Source organism: Tinamus guttatus, unplaced genomic scaffold (assembly GCF_059628265.1).
Source record: "Tinamus guttatus ecotype Peru unplaced genomic scaffold, ASM5962826v1 Tinamus_guttatus_pri_ptg001570l, whole genome shotgun sequence".
Taxonomy (NCBI): domain Eukaryota; kingdom Metazoa; phylum Chordata; class Aves; order Tinamiformes; family Tinamidae; genus Tinamus; species Tinamus guttatus.
In genome coordinates, this window is record NW_028290104.1 from 8,515 (window position 1) to 31,743 (window position 23,229).

Below are 23,229 nucleotides of genomic sequence, written 5' to 3' on the forward strand. Positions count from 1 at the left end.
CACTCAGTTTCCCCCATTTCACCCCGTTTTCGTGCTGTTTTCGCGCCGTTTCGCCCTGTTTTTGCACCATTTTCACGCCATTTCCCCATTTTCACCCCGTTTTCATGCCATTTCCCACATTTTCACTCCATTTCCCCCGTTTTGACGCCATTTTACCCCGTTTTCACACCGTTTCCCCCTTTTTCACCCCATTTTCACACTGTTTTCACGCCGTTTCCCCGTTTTCACACCGTTTTTATTGTATTTTCCCGTTTCCGGCGTTCCCTCACGGACACTTCCGCTCCACGCACTGCTTCCCGTTTTCCCCATTTTCACGCCGTTTTCCCCATTTTCACGCCGTTTTCACGCCGTTTCCCCGTTTTTCCCCATTTTCACACCGTTTTCACACCATTTCACCCATTTTCACACAGTTTTATTGTGTTTTCCCGTTTCCGGCGTTCCCTCACGGACACTTCCGCTCCACGCACTGCTTCCCGTTTTCCCCATTTTCACGCCGTTTTCCCCATTTTCACACCGTTTTCACCCCGTTTTCACGCCGTTTCCCCGTTTTTCCCGATTTTCACACCGTTTTCACACAGTTTCCCCGTTTTCACACCGTTTTTATTGTGTTTTCCCGTTTCCGGCGTTCCCTCACGGACACTTCCGCTCCACGCACTGCTTCCCGTTTCCCCCATTTTCACGCCGTTTTCCCCATTTTCCCGCCGTTTTCCCCATTTTCACGCCGTTTTCACGCCGTTTCCCCGTTTTTGCCCGTTTTCACACCGTTTTCACACCATTTCACGCGTTTTCACACCGTTTTTATTGTATTTTCCCGTTTCCGGTATTCCCTCACGGACACTTCCGCTCCACGCACTGCTTCCCGTTTTCCCCATTTTCACGCCGTTTTCACCCCGTTTTCACGCCGTTTCCCCGTTTTTGCCCATTTTCCCGCCGTTTTCACGCCGTTTCCCCGTTTTTGCCCGTTTTCACACCGTTTTCACACCGTTTTCACACCATTTCACCCGTTTTCACACCATTTTTATTGTATTTTCCCATTTCCGGTATTCCCTCACGGACACTTCCGCTCCACGCACTGCTTCCCGCCCTCCTCGTACTCCTGCTTGGAGATCCACATCTGCTGGAAGGTGCCCTGGGACAATGGGGACAATGGGGACAATGGGGACATTGGGGACAATGGGGACGTTGGGGACATTGGGGACATGGGGGGACACGGGGACATGGGGACGTTGGGGACATTGGGGACAATGGGGGGATATGGGGGACATGAGGGGACATTGGGGGACATTGGGGACATGGGGACGTGGGGGTGGCACCGGTGGTGGCACCAGGAGGGGACATTGGGGACATTGGGAGCATTGGGGACGTTGGGGACATGAGGGGACATTGGGGACATGGGAACATGGGGACATAGGGACAGCACTAGGGGGACACGGGGACATGGGGACATGGGGGTGGCACCAGGAGGGGACATTGGGGACAATGGGGATGTTGGGGGACATTTGGGACACAGGGACACGGGGGTGGTACCAGGGGGTCACTGGGGACATGGGGGTGACACTGGAGGGGACATGGGGACACAGGGGGGGACACGGGGACACGAGGACATTGGGGACATGGGGGTGGCACCCGGGGGGACATTGGGGACATTGGGGGTACAGGGGGGACACAGGGGGGGACGCGGGGGACACAGGGGACATGGGGGTGGCACCGGGGACACAGGAGGGGACATTGGGGACATGGGGGGGACATAGAGGGGGCCATTGGGGACATGGGGGACATTGGGGACACGGGGGTGGCACCGGGGGGACATTGGGGACATTGGGGCCATTGGGGCCGTTGGCCCCGCCCCCGGCCCCGCCCCCTCCTCACCAGCGAGGCCAGGATGGAGCCCCCGATCCAGGGGCTGAAGCGCCGCTCCATGGAGCTGTTGGTGGCGATCAGCTTGAGGCGCATGCTCTGGAGCGGGTGACACCGGGGACAACAGCGTCACCACGGGGATGGGTGACACCGGGGACAACAGCGTCACCGGGGGACAACAGCGTCACCGTGGGGACAACCGCATCACCGTGGGGACAACCGCGTCACCGGGGGACAACAGCGTCACCACGGGGACAACAGCGTCACCGTGGGGACAACCGCGTCGCCACGGGGACAACCGCGTCGCCACGGGGACGGGGTGACACCGTGGGGACAACCGCGTCACCGGGGGGACAACCGCGTCGCCACAGGGACAACCGCGTCGCCGTGGGGACGGGGTGACACCACGGGGACAACCGCGGCGCCGTGGAGACAACAGCGTCACCGTGGAGACGGGGTGACACCGTGGGGACAACCGCGTCACCGGGGGGACAGGAGTGACACCACGGGGACAACCGTGTCGCCATGGAGACAACCGCGTCACCGGGGCCACAGGGGTGTCACCATGGGGACAGGGTGACACCGTGGGGACAACCGCATCACCGGGGGGACAAGGGTGACACCAGGGGCACGGGGGTGTCACCATGGGGAGAGCGGTGACACCAGGGGAACAGCCGCGTCACCCAGGGGGACAGGGGACACCGGGGGTCAAGGGAAGCTCTGGGGACAGGGGTGTCACCATGGAGACGGGGGTGACACCATGGGGACAGCCGCGTCACCACGGGGACAACCACGTTGCTATGGAGACGGAGGTGTCACCATGGGGACAGCCGCGTCACCGGGGGGACAGGGTGACACCACAGGGACGGGGGCGTCCCCGGGGGGTCCCGGACGCCGGGGCCCCTCTCACCGGGGGGGTTTTCTGGGCCAGCTCCCGGTTCAGGCGGTCGGTGAAGCCCTGCAGGAGGGTGTTGCCGCCGGTGACGATGACGCTGCCGTAGAGCCCCTGCGGGAGCAACAGGCGGACGGGAGCGACAGGCGGACGGGAGCAACAGGCGCGCGTCGCGGTGTCCCTCCCTCCCCCCGCACGCGCACACGTTGGGTCCCGCTGTCCCCAAAGCGTCCGCACGGGGACAACAGGCGGATGGGGACAACAGGCGGAGGGGGACAACAGGCGGAGGGGAGCAACAGGCGGAGGGGAACAACAGGTGGAGGGGGACAACAGGCAGAGGGGAACAACAGGCAGATGTCTCAATGCTCCCTCCACCCATTTCCCTTTCCAAGTATCCCCACAGGAACAACAGGCGGATGGGAGCAACAGGCGGATGGCAGCAACAGGCGGATGGCAGCAACAGGCAGACATTACGGTGTCACCCTTTCGTGCATTGCTCCTTTTCCCCAAAGCGCCCCTTTGGGAACAACAGTCGGACGGGAGCAACAGGTAAACGGGAGCAACAGGTAGATAAGAACAACAGGCGGATGGGAACAACGGGCGGGTGTTACGGTGTTCCTCCCTTTCGTGCATTGTGTTCCGCTCCCCCCAAAGCGTCCCCGTAAGAGCAACAGGCGGATGGGGGTAACAGGCGGCGGGGGGCAACAGGTGGATGGGGGTAATGGGCGGATGGGGGTAAGGGTGGATGGGGACAACAGGCGGCGGGGACAACAGGCGGATGGGGGTAACGGGTGGATGGGGGTAAGAGTGGATGGGGCAACAGGCGGCGGGGGCAACAGGCGGATGAGGGTAACGGGCGGATGGGGGTAACGGGTGGATGGGGGCAACAGGCGGCGGGGGCAACAGGCGGATGGGGGTAATGGGCGGATGGGGGTAAGGGTGGATGGGGACAACAGGCGGCGGGGGCAACAGGCGGCGCTCACGGGCCGGATGTCGATGTCGCACATCCCGATGCTGGTGGTGACGACGTGGCCCACGCCCAGCATGGTGTTCCCGGACAGCCCCTGTCGGGGGGACAGGCGGCATCAGGCGGCGTCAGGCGGCGCCGCGGGGGGTTGTCACCCGGAGCACCTTGACGTTGGACGGGTCGAACAGCCCCTCGGGGATGCGGAGCCGCTCGGCGCCGTAGTCCGTGTTGTAGCCGTTGGGGAGCTCGTAGTGAACAGTCGGCATCTGCGCCGCCACCCTGGGGACAACGGGACAATGGGACAATGGGGACAATGGGGGGACATGGGGACAATGGGACAATGGGGACAATGGGACAATGGGGACAATGGGGGGACATGGGGACAATGGGGACAATGGGGGGACATGGGGACAACGGGGACGTTGGGGACATTGGGGGGACATGGGGACAATGGGGGGGGACATGGGGACGTTGGGGACAATGGGGACATGGGGGACATTGGGAACATGGGGGACACTGGGGACATGGGGACATTGGGGGGGACATGGGGACAATGGGGACAATGGGGACAATGGGGGGACGTTGGGGACAATGGGGACAATGGGGGGAAATGGGGACAATGGGGACATGGGGACAATGGGGACAATGGGGGGGACACGGGGATGTTGGGGACAATGGGGACAATGGGGGGACACGGGGACAATGGGGACATGGGGGACATTGGGAACATGGGGACAATGGGGACGTTGGGGGGATATGGGGACATTGGGGACATGGAGGGGACATTGGGGACACTGGGGACACAGGACGGGGGACATGGGGGACACTGGGGAGGATATTGGGGACATGGGGGGACATGGGGACACTGGGGACAATGGGGACATGGGGACGTTGGGGGGGACATGGGAGACACTGGGGGGATAGGGGGACATTGGAGACATGGAGGGGACATTGAGGACGTGGGGGGACATTGGGGACACGGGGGACATGGAGACATTGGGCACATGAAGGGGACATGGGGGGACATTGGGAACATTGGGGACACAGAGGGGTCCGGGGGGAAACAGGACATTGGGGACACTGGGGAGTGCGGGGGGGGGACATGGGAACATTGGGGATATTGGGGACACAGGAGCAGGGGGGGCTGGGGACACTGGGGGGAGGGGTGTCACCTAAGGGAGGGGACAGGGGGCGCCACCAAGAGGGGGTGACAAAGGGTGGCACCGGGGGGGGGACACGGGGGGTGTCACTAGGGAGGGTGTCACTGCGGGGGTGTCACCAGGGGGACACAGAGGTGTCACCGGGTGTCACCGGGTGTCATGGGGTTGTCACCGGGTGTCACCAGGACATCACCGGGTGTCACAGGGTTGTCACCGGTTGTGACCGGTTGTCACCGGGTGTCACCGGGTGTCACTCACTGCTCGTCGTAGGGCGAATCCGACACCTGCAGCACCGACGCCTGGAAGTCCTGGATCACCTCCTGGGGGGCGGGGCCCGGTGGGCGGGGCCGGGAATCCCGGGGGGCGGGGCCGGAAATCCCGCGGGGCGGGGCCTGGAATCCCGGGGGGCGGGGCCAGGAATCCCGGGGGGCGGGGCCCGGGTTTGGGGGGGTGGAGTACCCAGTGGGGGGCGGGGCCAGGTGCAGTGGGCGGCTCCCGGCTGTGGGGGGGGCGGGACCTTGTTTTTCCCAGGGGCGGGGCCCCGGGGGTCCTGGTGGGCGGGGCTCAGGTGAGGGGGTGGAGCCCTGTAGTCCCGGGGGGTGGGGCCGGGGGGGGTGGGCCCCATGTCTGGAGTGGGCGGGGCGCTGCCCTCCCGGGGGCGGGGCCAGCAAGGGGGCGGAGCCCACGTGTCCTTGGGCGGGGCGCTGCCCCCCCAGGGGGCGTGGCTAGGCGTGGGGTGGGCGGGGCCCGGGGCACCCTGTGGGTGTGGCCAGGCGCGGGGGGGCGGGGCTAGATGAAGTGGGAGAGGCCCTGAAATCCCGGGGGGGTGGAGCCAGGCGGGGGGGCGGGGCCCACGTGCGGAGTGGGCGGGGCGCCGCCCTCCCGGGGGCGGGGCCAAGGCCCCCCCTTGTGGATGTGCAGGGGGCGGGGCTAGCTGAAGTGGGAGGGGCCCGGCTATCGCGGGGGGCGGGGCCAACGCGCGGAGTGGGCGGAGCGTTTCCCTCCCGGGGGGCGGGGCCGGCAGGAGGGCGGGGCCCGTGTGTCCCTGTGGGCGTGTCCAGGCGAAGGGGGCGGGGCCGGGGGGTGGGACCCACATCCCGGGTGGGCGGGGCACCGCCCTCCCGGGAGGGGGGCGTGGCCAGGCGCGGAGGGGCGGGGCCAAAGCCCCACTGTGGACGTGCCCATACGTGGGGGGGGCGGGGCTAGCTGAAGTGGGAGGGGCCCGCGTGCGGAGTGGGCGGGGCGCTGCCCTCCCGGGGGCGGGGCCCGCCGGGGGGCGGGGTCCCGAGGGGGCGGGGCCTCCCGAGGGGGCGGGGCCTACGTTGCAGGTGAAGTTGTGCCAGGATTTCGTCACTTGCGGCAGCTTCTCCTTCTTCTTCCAGTTGGGGGGGGCCCCCTCGCGCACGGGCTCCTGCGGGGGGCGGGGCCTCAGAGAGGGGCGGGGCCTTGGGGGCGGGGCCTTGGGGGGCAGAGGCTCAGAGCGGGGTGTGGGGGTCTTGGGGGCGGGGCCTCAGAGCGGGGGGCGGGGCCTCGGGGTTGCCCTATAGGCACGTGGAGGTGGGCGGGGCTTTCGGGGGTGGGGCTTATTGAGGTGGGGCTGGGAGGGGGTGGGGCTTCCCGCGAAGGGGGGCGGGGCCTCCGAGCAAGCAGCAGCTCAATGGGGAGAGAGGGGCGGGGCTCGTGCAGAGGGGCGGGGCCTGCCCCGAGGGGCAGGGGAGGGGGCAGGGCCTGGAGGGGCGGGGCTTGCGGGTAGGGGGGGTCAGCGAGGGGCGGGGCTTGCGTGAGGGTGGGGCTTGCGGGTGGGGGTGGGACTGGTGAATGGGGGCGGGGTTTGCAGATGGGGCGGGGCTTGAGGATAGGGGTGGAGTTTGTAGATGGGGCGGGGCTTACGGATGGGGAGGGGCTTGTGGATGGGGGCGGGGTCTGAAGATGGGGCGGGGTTTGCAGATGGGGGCGGGGTCTGAAGATGGGGCGGGGTTGGCGGGTGGGCGGGGTTGGCGGCCGGGGGGGCGTGTCCCGCGGAGGCCCCGCCCACCTTGGCCGCGATCATGTAGGGCGGGACGATGTCGATCCCCAGCTCCTGGAACAGCTCCCGGCACTGCATGGAGATGAAGTCCCCGGCGAGGGGCGACTTCACGATGCCTGGGGGGGGGGCACGCGCCGTGGGGCCCGGGCGTCCGGGGAGCCCCCGCCGTGGGGCGCACGTGGGGCCCAGGCGTCCGGGGTTCCCATGGGGCCCGGGAGTCCAGGGAAGGGAAACCCCGCTATGGGGCGAACATGGGGCCCGGGCGTCTGGGGAGCCCCCATGGGGCCCAGGCGTCCGGGGGATCCCATGGGGCTCAGGCGTCCGGGGACACCCGCTGTGGGGCCCGGGCGTCCGGGGAGCCCCTGCCGTGGGGCGCACGTGGGGCCCGGGCGTCCGGGGGATCCCATGGGGCCCGGGAGTCCGGGGAAGGGAAACCCCGCTATGGGGCGAACATGGGGCCCAGGCGTCCGGGACACCCCCCCCATGGGGCCCAGGCGTCCGGGGACCCCCGGCCGTGGGGCGCCCGTGGGGCCCAGGCGTCCGGGGGATCCCGTGGGGCCTGGGCGTCCAGGGAAGGGAAACCTCGCTATGGGGCGAACGTGGGGCCCGGGCGTCCGGGACACGCTGGTGTGGGTCGCGCCGTGGGTCCCCATGTGTGGGTCCATGAGTGGGTCAATGTGTGGGTCCCGCTGTGGGTTGCGCTGTGGGTCCATGTGTGGGTCAATGTGGGGGTCCATGTGTGGGTCCATGTGTAGGTCCCACTATGGGTCAATGTGTGGGTCAATGTGTGGGTCCTGCTATGGGTCCCGCTGTGGGTCCCGCCATGGGTCCCGCTATGGGTCCCGCTATGGGTCCCGCTATGGGTCCCGCCGTGGGTCAATGTGTGGGTCAATGTGTGGGTCCCGCTATGGGTCTCACCCTGCTGCAGGATGTAGCCGTCGTGCACCAGGATGGCCGTTGTGTGGGTCGCACCACGTGTCCCCATGTGTGGGTCCCAGTGTGTGTGTCCCCATGTGTGGGTCCATGTGTGGGTCCATGTGTGGGTCCATGTGTAGGTCCCGCTATGGGTCAATGTGCGGGTCCCGCTATGGGTCCCGCTATGGGTCCCGCTATGGGTCTCACCCTGCTGCAGGATGTAGCCGTCGTGCACCGGGATGGCCGTCGTGTGGGTCGCGCCGCTGTCCAGAACCAGCCCCGTGCTGCGCCCGTTGGCGAAGCTGCCGCGTCAAGGGGCAATTAACGGGGGGTAATTAACGGGGGGTAATTAACGGGGGGTAATTAATGGGGGGTAATTGGGGGGTTTATGGGGGGGATTAATGAGCAGGGGGGCTGGGGAATGGGGAGGGGGGTTGTGGGGTTTGGGGGGGGTTGGGGGACTTGGGGGGCTCTGGGGGGATTTGGGGGGATTTGGGGGGAAAATTGGGGGAATTGGGGGAAAATTGGGGGATTTGGGGGGAGATTGGAGGATTTGGGGGGCTCTAGAGGGGGGATTGGGGGGCATCTAAGGGGATCTGGGGGGTATTTTGGGGGGAAATTGGGGGATTTGGGGGAAAATTGGGGGATTTGGGGGGCTCTAGAGGGGGATTTGGGGGATATTTTGGGGGGAAATTGGGGGATTTGGGGGAAAATTGGGGGATTTGGGGGGAGATTGGGGGATTTGGGGAATATTTTGGGGAGAAATTGGGGGATTTGGGGGAAAATTGGGGGATTTGGGGAGATAATTGGGGGATTTGGGAACATCTAGGGGGGAATTGGGGGATATTTTGGGGGAAAATTGTGGGTTTGGGGGAATATAGGGGGAATTGGGGGATTTGGGGGGAGGTTGGGGGATTTGGGGGGCTCTAGAGGGGGGATTTGGGGGATGTTTTGGGGGAGAATTGGGGGATTTGGGGGAAAAATGGGGGAATTTGGGATATTTTGGGGGGCAATTGGGGGATTTGGGGTCTCTAGGGGGATTTGGGGGGAAAATGGGGGATTTGGGGGCAGATTGGGGAGTTTCGGGGGGTTTCCGGGGCTTCTCGGGAGCTCCGGGGTCCCGGGGGGGTGTTGGGAGGTTCCGGGGGGTTCCCGGGTGTTTCCGGGTGTTCCCGGCCGTTTCCGGCTGTTTCCGGGTGTTGTTCCCGCGGGATCCGTCGCGGTGTTGCGGATACGCGGTGAGTACAGCCGTCTTGCACAGGAAGAACGCCGGGATGTTGTAGTGCTCGAACATCAGCTCCGTCAGCTTCTCCCGCTTGGCGCGGGTGTTCCACTGCACAGGCGGAGCCGTGGGACAGGCGGACAGCGCCCGCTACACCCGGACACCCCCCGGTACACCCGGACACCCCCCGCTACACCCAGACACCACCCAGTACACCCGGACACCCCCGGGTTCACCCGCACAGTCCCAGGTACACCCGGACACCCCCTGGTACACCCGGACACCCCAACAATACTCCCGGACACCCGCCAGTACAGCCGGACAGCCCCAGGTAACCCTGGACACCCCCCCGGTACACCCGGACACCCCACCGATACACCCGGACCGCTCCCCATACACCCACACAGCCCCCGGTACACCTGCACAGCCCCCGGTACACCCGGACACCCTACCGATACACCCGGACACCTTACCGATACACCCGGACACCCCCTGGTACACCCAGACACCTCCCGGTACACCCGGACACCCCATCGATACACCTGGACACCCCCCAATACACCCACACAGCCCCAGGTACCCCTGACATCCCCCCGATACACCCACACAGCCCCCGGTACACCCGGACACCCCCCCAATACACCCGCACACCTCCCCATACACCCCCACATGCCCCTGATACACCCAGACACCCCACCGATACACCTGTACACCCCCCGATACACCCGCACAGCCCCAGGTACACCCGGAACACCGAGACACCCCCAGGGAACCCAGGTACCACCAGGACCCCCAGACACCCCCGGGACACCAGGGTACCCCCAGGAGCTCTGGAACACCCGGATACACCCGGACGCCTCTAAACACACCCAGATGCCCCCAGACACCGCTGGGACACCCGGATACACCCGGACAGCCCCAGGTACACCCGGATACAGCCCCAGAACAGCCAGACACCCCTGGACAGTCCCAGAACACTGGGATACCCACAGGACACCCGGATACACCCGGATACACCTCGACAGCCCCAGATACACCCGGATACAGCCCCAGAACACCCGGACACTCCCAGATGCCCCTGGACAGCCCCAGAACACTGGGATACCCCCAGGACACCCGGTTACCCCCAGATACACCCGGACACCCCCGGCTACACCCGGCTACACCCGGCCGTACCGGCGCCTCCGACATGAGCACCGGGTGTAGCCCCGGCTCCGACTTGACGTGTTTCCCGTACGTGTGGTCCAGGATGGCCTGGAAACACTCCCAGTCCTCGACTGTAGGGCCGGGGACAACAGCGTCACCGCGGGGACACCCGGGGGACACCCGGGGGACACCCGGAGCTCCGGGACGGCTGGGACCGCGCGGGGACGTTGGGGACACCAAGGGGACCACAGGGACCATCGGGGAGCCATGGGGACCTTAGGGACCACAGGGGGACGTTGGGGACCATGGGGGACATTAGGGACCAAAGGGGGACATTGGGGACCATAGGGGACATCAAGGGGCCTGTAGGGACCAGGCGGGGACATTGGGGACACCAAGGGGACCACAAGGACCATGGGGGACATTAGGGACCGCGGGGGGACATTGGGGACCATTGGGGACCATGGGGGACATCAAGAGGACCTTAGGGACCACAGGGGGACATTGGGGACACCAAGGGGACCACAGGGACCATCGGGGAGCCATGGGGACCTTAGGGACCACAGGGGGACATTGGGGACCATGGGGGACATTAGGGACCACAGGGGGACATTGGGGACCATTGGGGACATCAAGGGGCCTGTGGGGACATTAGGGACCATGGGGGGACATTGGGGTCCCCAAGGGGACCATGGGGGCTGCAGGGGGTCTGCGATGGCCCTGGTGGCCCATGAAGACCCTGTGGTGGCCCATGATGACATCACGATGGCTCGTGATGGCCCTATGATGGCCATGATGTCATCACGATGGCCCGTGTGGACCCCATGATGGTCCATGACCTCATGATGGCCAATGTTGACCCTACGATGGCCCATGGTGACCAATGATGACCCTAAGGGGGCTCACGATGACCAATGCTGGCTCCATGATGGCCCATAATGACCCTATGATGGCCCATGATGACCAACGATGACCCTACGATGGCCTGTGATGACCAACGATGACCCAACGATGGCCCATGGTGACGAATGATGACCCTACGGTGGCTCATGATGACCAATGATGACTCTAGGATGGCCCATAATGACCCTACAATGCCCTGTGATGACCAACGATGCCCCTATGATGGCCCACAATGACCCCACGAGGGCCCATGTTGACCCTACGGTGGCTCACGATGACCAATGATGACTCTATGATGGCCCGTAATGACCCTGCGATGGCCCCTGATGACCAACGATGACCCTATGATGGCCCATAATGACCCTATGATGGCCCATGATGACCAACGATGACCCTATGATGGCCCATGATGACCCTACGATGGCCCACAATGACCCCACAATGGCCCATGATGACCAACAATGACCCTACGATGGCCTGTGATGACCAACGATGACCCTGTGATGGCCCATAATGACCCTACAATGGCCCACAATGACCGCACGATGGCCCATGTTGACCCTCCGGTGGCCCGTAATGACCCCACGAGGGCCCGCGATGACCGATGGTGACCAATGCTGACCCTACGGTGGCTCATGATGACCAACGATGACCCTACAATGGTCCATGATGACCCCACGAGGGCCCATGTTGACCCTGTGGTGGCCCGTAATGACCCCATGAGGGCCCATCATGACCAACGATGACCCTACGATGACCCATAATGACCTCACGAGGGCGCGCGATGACCGATGGTGACCAACGATGACCCTACAATCGTCCATGATGACCAACGATGACCCTACGATGGCCCATAATGACCCCACGAGGGCCTGCGATGACCGACGGTGACCAATGCTGACCCTATGGTGGCTCATGATGACCAATGATGGCTCTACGAGGCCCATAATGACCCTATGATGGCCCATGATGACCAACGATGACCCTATGATGGCCCATGATGACCCTACGGTGGCCCACAATGACCCCACAATGGGCCATGATGACCAACGCTGACCCTACGGTGGCTCATGATGACCAATGATGGCTCTACGAGGCCCATAATGACCCTATGATGGCCCATGATGACCAACGATGACCCTATGATGGCCCATGATGACCCTACGATGGCCCACAATGACCCCACAATGGCCCATGATGACCAACGCTGACCCTACGGTGGCTCATGATGACCAATGATGGCTCTACAATGGCTCATAATGACCCTACGATGGCCCATGATGACCAACAATGACCCTATGATGGCCCATGATGACCCTACGATGGCCCACAATGACCCCACAATGGCCCATGATGACCAACGCTGACCCTACGGTGGCTCATGATGACCAATGATGGCTCTACAATGGCTCATAATGACCCTACGATGGCCCATGATGACCAACGATGATCCTACAATGATCCATGGTGACCAATGATGACCCTACGGTGGCTCATGATGACCAACGATGACCCTACAATGGCCCATAATGACCCCACGATGGCCCATGTTGACCCTCCGGTGGCCCGCGGTGGCCCCCGGTGTCCCCGTGCTCACTCATGCCGTTCTTGAGCGGCGACACGACCTCCATGGCGTCGCGGGCCACGTGCAGCGCGTTGGTGTCGATGTAGTAGACCCGGCCGCCCTTCTTGTCCTTGTCCCCGTCCAGCTCCATGGCCACCTCGTCCGGGGACAACAGCCCCACCGTGGTGGGGAAGTCGGCCTGTGCGGGGGGACAGCGCGGGGACACGGGGGGGGCGGGAGGTGACGGTGACGCGGTGACGTGGGGACAATCCCGGGGACGTGGGGACAATCCCAGGGACATGGGGACATGGGGACAATGATGGGGACATGGGGACGATGACGGGGATGTGAGGATGGGCATGGAGATGATGGGGGCATTGGGATGGCCATGGGGACAGTGATGGGGACATGGGGACAATGACAGGGACATGAGGACAATGACAGGGACATGAGAACAATGATGGGGACATGGGGACATGGGGACATGGGGATGGCCATGGGGACATGGGGACGATGACAGGGACACGGGGACAATGACGGGGACATGGGGATGGTGACACGGATGTGGTGGGGGACATGGGGACAATCCCAGGGACATGGGGACATGGGGACAATGACACGGATGTGAGGATGGGCATGGAGATGATGGGGGCATTGGGGTGGCCATGGGGACATGGGGACAATGATGGGGACATGGGGACCATCCCGGGGACATGGGGACATGGGGATGATGATGGGGACATGGGGATGGTCATGGAGATGATGGGGGCATTGGGATGGCCATGGGGACTTGGGGACAATGATGGGGACACGGGGACAATGACGGGGACATGGGGATGGCAATAGGGACATGGGGACAATGACAGGGACACGGGGACATGGGGATGGTGACATGGATGTGGAGGACATGGGGACAATGATGGGGACATGGGGACAATGACGGGGACATGGGGGACATGGGGTCATTTCCATGACCATGGAGATGATGGGGGCATTGGGATGGCCATGGGGCATGGGGACAATGATGGGGACATGGGGATGGCAATAGGGACATGGGGACAATGACAGGGACACGGGGACATGGGGATGGTGACATGGATGTGGGGGACATGAGGACAATGACGGGGACATGGGGACATGGGGATGGCCATGGGGACATGGGGATGGTCATGGAGATGATGGGGGCATTGGGATGGCCATGGGGCATGGGGACAATGATGGGGACATGGGGATGGTGACATGGATGTGGTGGGGGACATAGGGACAATGACGGGGACATGGGGACATGGGGACAAAGGGACGTGATGGGGACATGGGGATGATGACGGGGACATGGGGATGGCCATGGGGACTTGGGGACAATGACAATGGGGACGGTGATTGGGACACGGGGACGATGATGGGGACATGGGGACACAGGGACATGGGGATGGTGATGGGGACATGGGGACAATGACGGGGACATGGGGACATGGGGACGTGATGGGGACATGGGGATGGCCATGGGGACATGGGGACATGGGGACAATGACCATGGGGACGGTGATGGGGACATGAGTGTGACCATGGGGACATAGGGACAGTGGTGGGGACACGGGGACGGTGTTGGGGACATTGGTTTGGTGATGGGGACACAGGTGGGGACATGGGGACATTGGGTGGGACATGGACATGGGGAGGGCGGGGGGGACATGGGGACGAGGACATGGGGACATGGGGGGTGATGGTGACACCCATGGGGACACGGTGACACCGATGGGGACGCGGTGACATTAATGGTGACACGGTGACACCGATGGTGACGCGGTGACACTGATGGTGACATGGTGACACCGATGGGGACACAGTGACACCCATGGGGGTGCATGATGGTGACACCCATGGTTACACGGTGACACCCATGGGGACGCAGTGACATTAATGGTGATGCGGTGACACCGACGGTGATGCGGTGACACCCATGGGGACGCGGTGACACCGATGGGGACGCGGTGACACCCATGGTGACATGGTGACATTAATGGTGACGTGGTGACACTGATGGTGACGCGGTGACGTTGTTGGTGACGCGGTGACGTTGTTGGTGACGCGGTGACACCCACCTTGGGACAGTCCTCGCCCGCGTAGCCGGCGCGGACCGAGAAGGAGCCGATGTCGAACACCAGGGCCCCGACCTCATCTGCGGGCGTCAGGCGGAGCTACAGCGCGACGACAGCGCGACAACAGCACGACAACACCGTGACCACAGCGCGACGGCCCCCGGCAGCGCCGCCACAACCCCCGGCGACACCGCGACAGCAGCAACACCCGGAACAACAGCAGGACCCCCCCAGGAACACCGGGAACACCGGGACAACCCCCAGCACCAACACCCGGAACAACAGCAGGAGCCCCCCAGGAACACCGGGAACACCGGGACAACCCCCAGCACCAACACCCGGACAACAGCGGGAGCCCCCCCAGGAACACCGGGAACACGGGGACACCCCCCAGCACCAACACCCGGAACAACAGCAGGACCCCCCCAGGAACACCGGGAACACGGGGACAACCCCCAGCACCAACACCCGGAACAACAGCAGGAGCCCCCCCCAAGAACACCGGGAACACGGGGACAACCCCCCCCCCAACACCCGGAACAACAGCGGGAGCCCCCCAGGAACACCGGGAACACGGGGACAACCCCCCCAGCACCAACACCCGGAACAACAGCGGGAGCCCCCCAGGAACACCGGGAACACCGGGACAACCCCCCCAGCACCAACACCCGGAACAACAGCAGGACCCCCCCCAAGAACACCGGGAACACGGGGACAACCCCCAGCACCAACACCCGGAACAACAGCGGGAGCCCCCCAGGAACACTGGGAACATGGGGACAACCCCCAGCACCAACACCCGGAACAACAGCAGGACCCCCCCAGGAACACCGGGAACACGGGGACACCCCCCAGCACCAACACCCGGACAACACCCCCCAACCTCCCGTAACCCCCCAAACGGAAACAACACCCCGACAACACCGCGACCCCCCCCCCGGGGACACCCCAAGGAACACGGGGACCGCCCCCCCCCCCGGCCCCCTTAGCCGAGGCCCCGCCCCCTCCAAGCCCCGCCCCCCGGAAGCCCCGCCCCTCGCTCCCCCCCCCCCCGCACCGCCGCCGTAGACCCCCCCGCTCATGGCGGCTCCGCTTCAGCACCGGACAGCGCCGGGGGGAGGGGGCGGAGCCTGCGCAGGGGGCGGGGCCGCCGCGGCCCAATGGGGGAGCCCCGCGGCCGCCGCCGCCGCCGCCCATTGGCCGCCGCCGCGGACAATGCGGGGGGCGGAGCCCGCGCCTTAAAGGGGCCGCGGCGCCTTTCGGGATGCGGGGGGGGGGGGGGGGCTGCGTCACCCCATGGCCCCGCCCCCTCCTTGCCCCTCCCCCTCCCCCCGATTATTTTTCGCCGTTTGAACCCAAAAAAAAGGACGAGAAAAAGGACAAAAGGGGGGGGGTCGCCATGGTAACGGGGGGTCGCCATGGTAACGGGGGGGGTCGCCATGGTAACGGGGGTCCCCATGGTAACAAGGGGGTCGCCATGGCAACAAGGGGGGGGCCCGGAGTCCCCTTGGCAACCAGGGGGGGTCTCCATGGCGCCGGGCGGGGGCGCTCGGTGACGTCACCGCGCCCCGCCCACCCCAGCGGACCGCTCCCCCCCCCGGTGACGTCGCCGCTCCCCCCCCTCCCCGTGACGTCAGCGCGCGGGGGGGGGCGATCCCTTGGCGGGGCGGTGACGTCACCGCCGCGGTTCTTCCCTCCCCCCGGGGGGAGGAGCCACGTGGGGGCGGGGCTGCGCCCGGCCACGCCCCCGGAAGCGGAAGCGGCGGCAGCGGCGGGGACCAGGTCGGGGATTCCGGGGCCGTTCGGGGGATCCCGGGGGGAATCCGGGAATTCCGGGGGGGGGGGGCGGGAATCCGGGGGGGGATTTGGGATCATGGGGGGGAATCGGGATCATGGGGGGGGAATTCGGGATCGGGGGGGGAATCGGGATCAGGGGGCGGATTTGGGGATCCCAGGGCCGGATTTGGGATCATGGGCCTGGATTTGGGATCGTGGGGATCAATTTGGGATCATGGGGATGAATTGGGGATCCTGGGGTTGGATTCAGGGTCCTGGGGGCGGATTTGGGATCCCGGGGGTGAATTCGGGATCATGGGGATGAATTTGGGATTCTGAGGTTGGATTTGGGACCATGGGGGGATTTTGGGATCCCGGGGCTGGATTTGGGATCCTGGGGGGGAATTCGGGATCCTGGGGATGTATTTGGGATCATGGGGCTGGATTTGGGAACCTGGGAATGAATTTGGGATCCTGGGATTGGATTCAGGATCCCGGGGGCGGATTCGGGATCCCGGGCCTGGATTTGGGATCCCCGGGATGAATTTGGGATCATGGGGCTGGATTTGGGATCCCTGGGGCCGGATTTGGGATCCTGCGGGTGGATTTGGGATTCTGGGCTTGGATTCGGGATCCCGGGAATGAACTGGAAATCCCGGAGCTGCATTTGGGATCATGGGGGGGAATTCGGGATCCTGGGGATGTATTTGGGATCCTGGGCCTGGATTTGGGATCCTGCGGGTGGATTTGGGATGCTGGGAATGAATTTGGGATCCCAGGTTTGGATTCAGGATCCCGGGAATGACCTGGGAATCCCGGAGCTGCATTTGGGATCATGGGGATGAATTCGGGATCCTGGGACTGGATTTGGGATCGTGGGGATTAATTTGGGATCCCTGGGATGAATTTGGGATCCTGGGATTGGATTCAGGATCCTGGGGGAGAATTCAGGATCCTGGGTTTGAATTTGGGATCCCAGGAATGCCCTGGGAATCCCGGAGCTGCATTTGGGATCATGGGATTGGATTTGGGATCCCGGGTTTGGATTCCGGATCCCGGGAACGCCCTGGCAATCCCGGCGCTCCATTTCAGGATCCCGCCCCCCCCCCCCTTTTTTCCCAGGATGCCGGACCCGGATCCGCAGCCGCGGCGGCCCCGGCGCCTCCCGGTGCCCCGCCCCCCCGCTCCGGCTCCGGGAACGCCGGGAACGCCGGGAACGCCGGGAAGCGCCGACGTCTTCGTCACCACCCGCTCCGACTTCCGGGCCCAGCTCCGGCGCTGCCAGCGCCTCCTGGAGCCGGGAACCCGGGAATGCCGGGAATCCGGCCGGGAATGCCGGGAATCCGTGGGGATCTCCGCTCGGAATTCCGGCTCCGCTGGGAATTCCGGCTCCGTGCGGGAGCTCCGGCTGCACGGGCTGGGTCTGGCTGTTCCCCGCACCATCAACCTGGCCCTGCAGCTACAGGCGGCGGCGCCGGGGCGGCTGCGGCTCCACGTCACCACGGCGACGGTGGCGCTGCCGGGGGGCAACAGGCGGCGGCGTCGCCATGGAGACGACGGCGACGACGGCGGCGGGAGGAACAACTCGGCCATCCACATCCGGGTGTGCCGGGAGGGGGCGTGAACAGGCGGACAATGGGGACAATGGGGACGATGGGGACAATGGGGACAATGGGGACGTCGAGAACGTTGGAGGCGTCCGGGATGTTGGGGACATTTGGGGACATTTGGGGACATTTGGGGACATTAAGAACGTCGGAGATGTCCAGGATGTTGGGGACATTTGGGGACATTGAGAACATTGGAGATGTCCAGGATGTTGGGGACATTTAGGGGCATTTGGGGACATTTGGGGACGTCGAGGACGTTGGGGACATTTGGGGACATTGAAAACATTGGAGATGTCCAGGATGTTGGGGACATTTGGGGACATTTGGCGGCGTCGATGTTGGGGACGTTGAGGATGTTGGGGACATTTGGGGACATCTGGGGACATTGAGAACATTGGAGGCGTCCAGGATGTTGGGGACATTGGGGATATTTGGGGACGTTGAAGATGTTGGGGACATTGGGGACATTTGGGGACATCAAGAACATTGGAGGTGTCCAGGATGTTGGGGACATTTGGGGACATCGAGGATGTTGGGGACATTGGAGACGTTTGGAGATGTCCAGCATGTTGGGGACATTTGGGGCCGTTTGGGGGCATTTGGGGACATTGAGAACATGGGAGATGTCCAGGATGTTGGGGACATTTGGGAACGTTTGGGGACATCAAGAATGTTGGGGACATCGATGATGTTGGGGACGTTTCGGGACGTTTGGGGACATCGAGGACGTTGGGGACATTGGAGATGTCCAGGACATTGGGGACATCGAGGATGTTGGGGACATTGGGGATATTGGGGACATTTGGGGACATTTGGAGGCATCGAGGACGTTGGGGACATCAATGATGTTGGGGACGTTTGGGGACGTTTGGGGACATTTGGGGACATCGAGAACATTGGAGACGTCCGGGATGTTTGGGGCATTTGGGGACATCTGGGGACATTGAGAACATCAGAGGCGTCAAGGACATCGGGGCCATTTGGGGACGTTTGGGGACATCGAGGACATCGGGGATGTCGAGGGCATTGGGGACATTGAGGACAATGGGGACATTGAGGACATTGGGGATGTTGGGGACATTTGGGGACATCGACATCAGGGACGTCAAGGATGTTGGGGACAGTTGGGGACGTTTGGGGACATTTGGGGACATCGGGAGCATTGGGGACATTGAGGACAATGGGGACATTGGGGACATCAGGGGAGGCTCCCATGGAGTCCCAGGACACTTGGGGACATTGGGGACACTTGGGGACATGGGGGGACATTGGGGACACTTGGGGTGGCCTTGTTGCCTTTGGGGATATTTGGGGACACTCGGGGACGTCTGTGGCTCCATAAACCGTTTTGGGGCCGTTTTGGGGACATTTGGGGACATTTGGGGACATCCGGTGGCTCCTGGCGCTTCCGGGGCCATTTTGGGGCCGTTTAGGGACATTTTGGGCCATCTGTGGCTCCATAAACTGTTTTGGGGACATTTGAGGACATTTGGGGACGTTTTGGGCCGTCTGTGGCTCCATAAACCCTTTTGGGGCCGTTTTGGGGACATTTGGGGACATCCGGTGGCTCCTGGCGCTTCTGGTACCGTTTTGGGGCCGTTTGGGGACGTTTTGGGCCATTTGTGGCTCCATAAACCGTTTAGGGGCCGTTTTGGGGACATTTTGGGACATTTTGGGCCGGTTGTGGCTCCATAAACCGTTTTGGGGACATTTGGGGACGTTTGGGGACGTTTTGGGCCGTCTGTGGCTCCATAAACCGTTTTGGGGACATTTTGGGGACATTTTGGGACATTTTGGGCCGGTTGTGGCTCCATAAACCGTTCTGGGGACGTTTGGGCTCCGCTGCCACCTCCCGTGGGGACACCGGGGACATGGGGGGGGCCGGGGGCCGTTTTGGGGACAATCGGGGGGTTTTGGGGACAATCGGGGACATTTGAGGATATTTGGGGACGATTGGGGGATTCTGGGGACTTTGGGAGCTGTTTTGGGGCCGTTCCAGGGGATTTGGGGACAATCGGGTTGTTTGGGGGACAATCGGGGGGTTTTGGGGCCATTTTGGGAGGTTTTGGGGGCCCCAGGAGCCGTTTTGGGGTCATTCTGGGGGTTTGGGGGCCATTTGGGGGTTTTGGGGCCGTTCCGGGGATTTTGATGGTCCTGGGAGCTGTTTTGGGGGCGTTTTGGGGGTTTTGGAGCCGCTTTGGGGCCATTTGGGGGGTTTGGGGGCCATTCGGGGCCGTTTTGGGGCCGTTTGGGGGGTTTCGAGGCCATTTTGGGGCCATCCCGGAGGTTTTGGGGCCGTTTTGGGGGGTTTTGGGGACCCCAGGAGCCGTTCTGGGGGCATTTGGGGGGTTTGGGGGCCGTTTTGGGGCCGTTCCGGGGGTTTTGGGGCCGTTTCGGAGCCCCCGTCCCCCCCGTGGGCCCAGGCGTCCGGGCGGCCGCCCCGTGGGGCAGGAAACGCGCGGGGGCCCCGGCGTCCGGGGGGGAGGGGGGGTCTCACCTGGGCAAAGGGGGGGCCCAGGCGTCCGGGGGGGCCCAGGCGTCCGGGGGGGCTCCCAGGTACCTGGAAAGGGGCCCAGGAGTCCAGGAAGGGCCCAGAATTCCAGGTGGGATCAGAGCATCCAGGAGGGGCCCAGGAGTCCGGGAAGGGCCCAGGGATCCGGGGGGGATCCAGGTGTCCCGGAGGGAGCCCAGGAGTCCGAGGAGGTTCCCAGGGATCCAGGCGGGGGCCCAGGCGTCCGGGAAGGGCCCAGGAGTCCGAGGAGGTTCCCAGGTGTCTGGGAAGGGGCCCAGGCGTCCGGGGGGGGAGGGGGATGGAGGGGGGGGGGTCTCACCTGGGCAAGGGGGGGCCCAGGCGTCCGAGGGGGCTCCCAGGGATCTGGAAAGGGGCCCAGGCGTCCGGGAAGGGCCCAGGCGTCCGGGGGGGATCCAGGTGTCCTGGAGGGAGCCCAGGAGTCCGAGGAGGTTCCCAGGTATCTGGGAAGGGGCCCAGGAGTCCGGGAAGGGCCCAGAATTCCAGGTGGGATCAGAGCATCCGGGAGGGGCCCAGGAGTCCGGGAAGGGCCCAGGGGGCTCCCAGGGATCCAGGAAGGGGCCCAGGAGTCCGGGAAGGGCCCAGGAGTCCGAGGAGGTTCCCAGGGATCCAGGAAGGGCCCAGGCGTCCGAGGGGGCTTCCAGGTATCCGGGCGGGGGCCCAGGAGTCCGGGAAGGCCCCAGAATTCCGGGTGGGATCGGAGCATCCAGGAGGGGCCCAGGCATCCGGGAAGGGCCCAGGCATCCGGGTGGGATCGGAGCATCCAGGAGGGGCCCCGGCGTCCGGGCGGGGGAGGGGCCCGGGCGCCCTTTGGCCCCGCTGGCGCCGCGGGGACCTGACCCCGGGGCCAGGCCGTGCGGAGCGGCACGTACGGCCTGGCAGGGGGCCGGCCCGGACGCCTGGGCCCCTCCGGGACGGCCTGGGAGCCCTGCGGAACCCCCGGACGCCTGGGCCCCTTGTGGAGCCCCTGGGCTCCTTGTGACACCCCCGGACGCCTGGGCCCTTTGTGGAACCCCCGGACGCCTGGGCCCTTTGTGGAACCCCCGGACGCCTGGGCCCCTTTTGACACCCCTGGGCTCCTTGGGACACCCCCGGACGCCTGGGCCCTTCTGGGACACCCCCGGACGCCGGGGCCCCTCCGGGACAGACTGGGATCCCTGCGGCGCCCCCGGATGCCTGGGCCCCTCCGTGATACCCCTGGGCCCCTCCGTGATACCCCGGGCCCCTCCGGGACACCCCCGGACGCCTGGGCCCTTTGTGGAACCCCCGGACGCCTGGGCCCCTCCGTGATACCCCCGGACGCCGGGGCCCCTCCGGGACAGACTGGGATCCCTGTGGAACCCCCGGACGCCTGGGCCCCTTTTGGCACGCCCGGGCTCCTTGTGACACCCCCGGATGCCTGGGCCCCTTGTGGAGCCCCTGGACGCCTGGGCCCCTCATGGTGCCCCCGGACGCCTGGGCCCCCTGTGGAACCCCTGGGCTTCCTTGTGGCACCCCGGGACACCTGGGCCCTTTGTGGAACCCCCGGACGCCTGAGCCCCTCGTGACACCCCTGGGCCCCCTGTGGCACCCCCGGACGCCGGGGCCCCTCCAGGACACCCCGGGTCCCTCCGTGACACCCCCGGACGCCTGGGCCCCTTGTGGTGCTCCCGGACGCCTGGGCCCCTCACGACACCCCCGGACGCCGGGGCCCCTTTTGGCACCCCTGGGCCCCCACGTGTCACCCCCGGACGCCTGGGCCCTTGAAACACCCGGACCCCTGGAGTCCCCGCGTCCCGTCAACCCCCCCCGCCACCGTCCCCACTGTCCCCAACGTCCCCACGGAGGGTCCCCGTCCCCGCGGCTCCTCTGGCGCCACCTCATTGTTCGGCCGCTTCCTCCCGCCGCGGGGCCCAGGCGTCCGGGCGGCCCCCGCGTCCCTGGCCCCGGTGTCCCCGTCCCCACGTCCCCCGTCTGTCCCCATGTCCCCCCATTCCCCTGTCCTCAACCCTGTCCCCGTGTCCCCCAGCCCTAGGGGACACCCCCCCCAATGTCCCCTCATCCCCATCTCCCGCGTCCTGTGTCCCCAATGTCCCCATGTCCATCCCTGTCCCATGGCCCCCATGTCCCCAATGTCCTCCCATGTCCCCATGTGTCCCCATGTGTCCCCAATGTCCCCCATGTCCCCAATGTCCCCATGTGTTCCCATATCCCCCTGTGTCCTCAAGTGTCCCCAATGTCCCCATGTCCCCCCACATCCCCTGTGTCCCCCCATGTGTCCCCATGTGTCCCCATATCCCCCCGTGTCTCCAGTGTCCTCCATGTCCCCATGTCCCCCCACATCCCCAGTGTCCCCTGTATCCCCATGTGTCCCCATGCCTCGGTGTCCCCCCGTGTCCCTCCATGTCCCCAATGTCCCCCTGTCCCCCCATATTCCCCATATCCCCCATGTCCCCCATGTCCCCAGTGTCTCCAATGTCCCCATGTGTCCCCATATCCCTCCATGTCCCCAATGTCCCCTGCATCCCCCCCTCCTCCCCCCACCCGTCTTGGTGGCGCCAGGTCCCTCCGCCCTTGGGGGGG

The 23,229-nt window shown here is 64.9% G+C and overlaps 2 protein-coding genes across 2 annotated transcripts; one reads left to right on the forward strand and one right to left on the reverse strand.

Moving 5' to 3' along the window:
* Positions 1 to 1,048: 1,048 nt before the first annotated feature.
* Positions 1,049 to 15,881, reverse strand: LOC104571030 (actin-like protein 6B). The gene is made up of 14 exons (XM_088539295.1): positions 15,809 to 15,881; positions 14,755 to 14,831; positions 12,686 to 12,851; positions 10,216 to 10,316; positions 9,053 to 9,150; positions 8,025 to 8,119; positions 6,912 to 7,018; positions 6,198 to 6,287; positions 5,135 to 5,196; positions 3,881 to 3,995; positions 3,733 to 3,813; positions 2,768 to 2,863; positions 1,870 to 1,956; positions 1,049 to 1,129 (listed from the first exon to the last, which is right to left on the reverse strand). The coding sequence occupies exons 1-14, from the start codon at positions 15,831 to 15,833 to the stop codon at positions 1,049 to 1,051; spliced, it is 1,281 nt and encodes a 426-aa protein (XP_088395421.1). The 5' UTR covers positions 15,834 to 15,881.
* A 1,769-nt stretch (positions 15,882 to 17,650) lies between these two features.
* LOC148590227 (ribonuclease P protein subunit p20-like) lies at positions 17,651 to 18,151 on the forward strand. Its single transcript, XM_088539293.1, has 2 exons — positions 17,651 to 17,872; positions 17,930 to 18,151. The coding sequence occupies exons 1-2, from the start codon at positions 17,651 to 17,653 to the stop codon at positions 18,149 to 18,151; spliced, it is 444 nt and encodes a 147-aa protein (XP_088395419.1).
* The last annotated feature ends 5,078 nt before the right edge of the window (positions 18,152 to 23,229 follow it).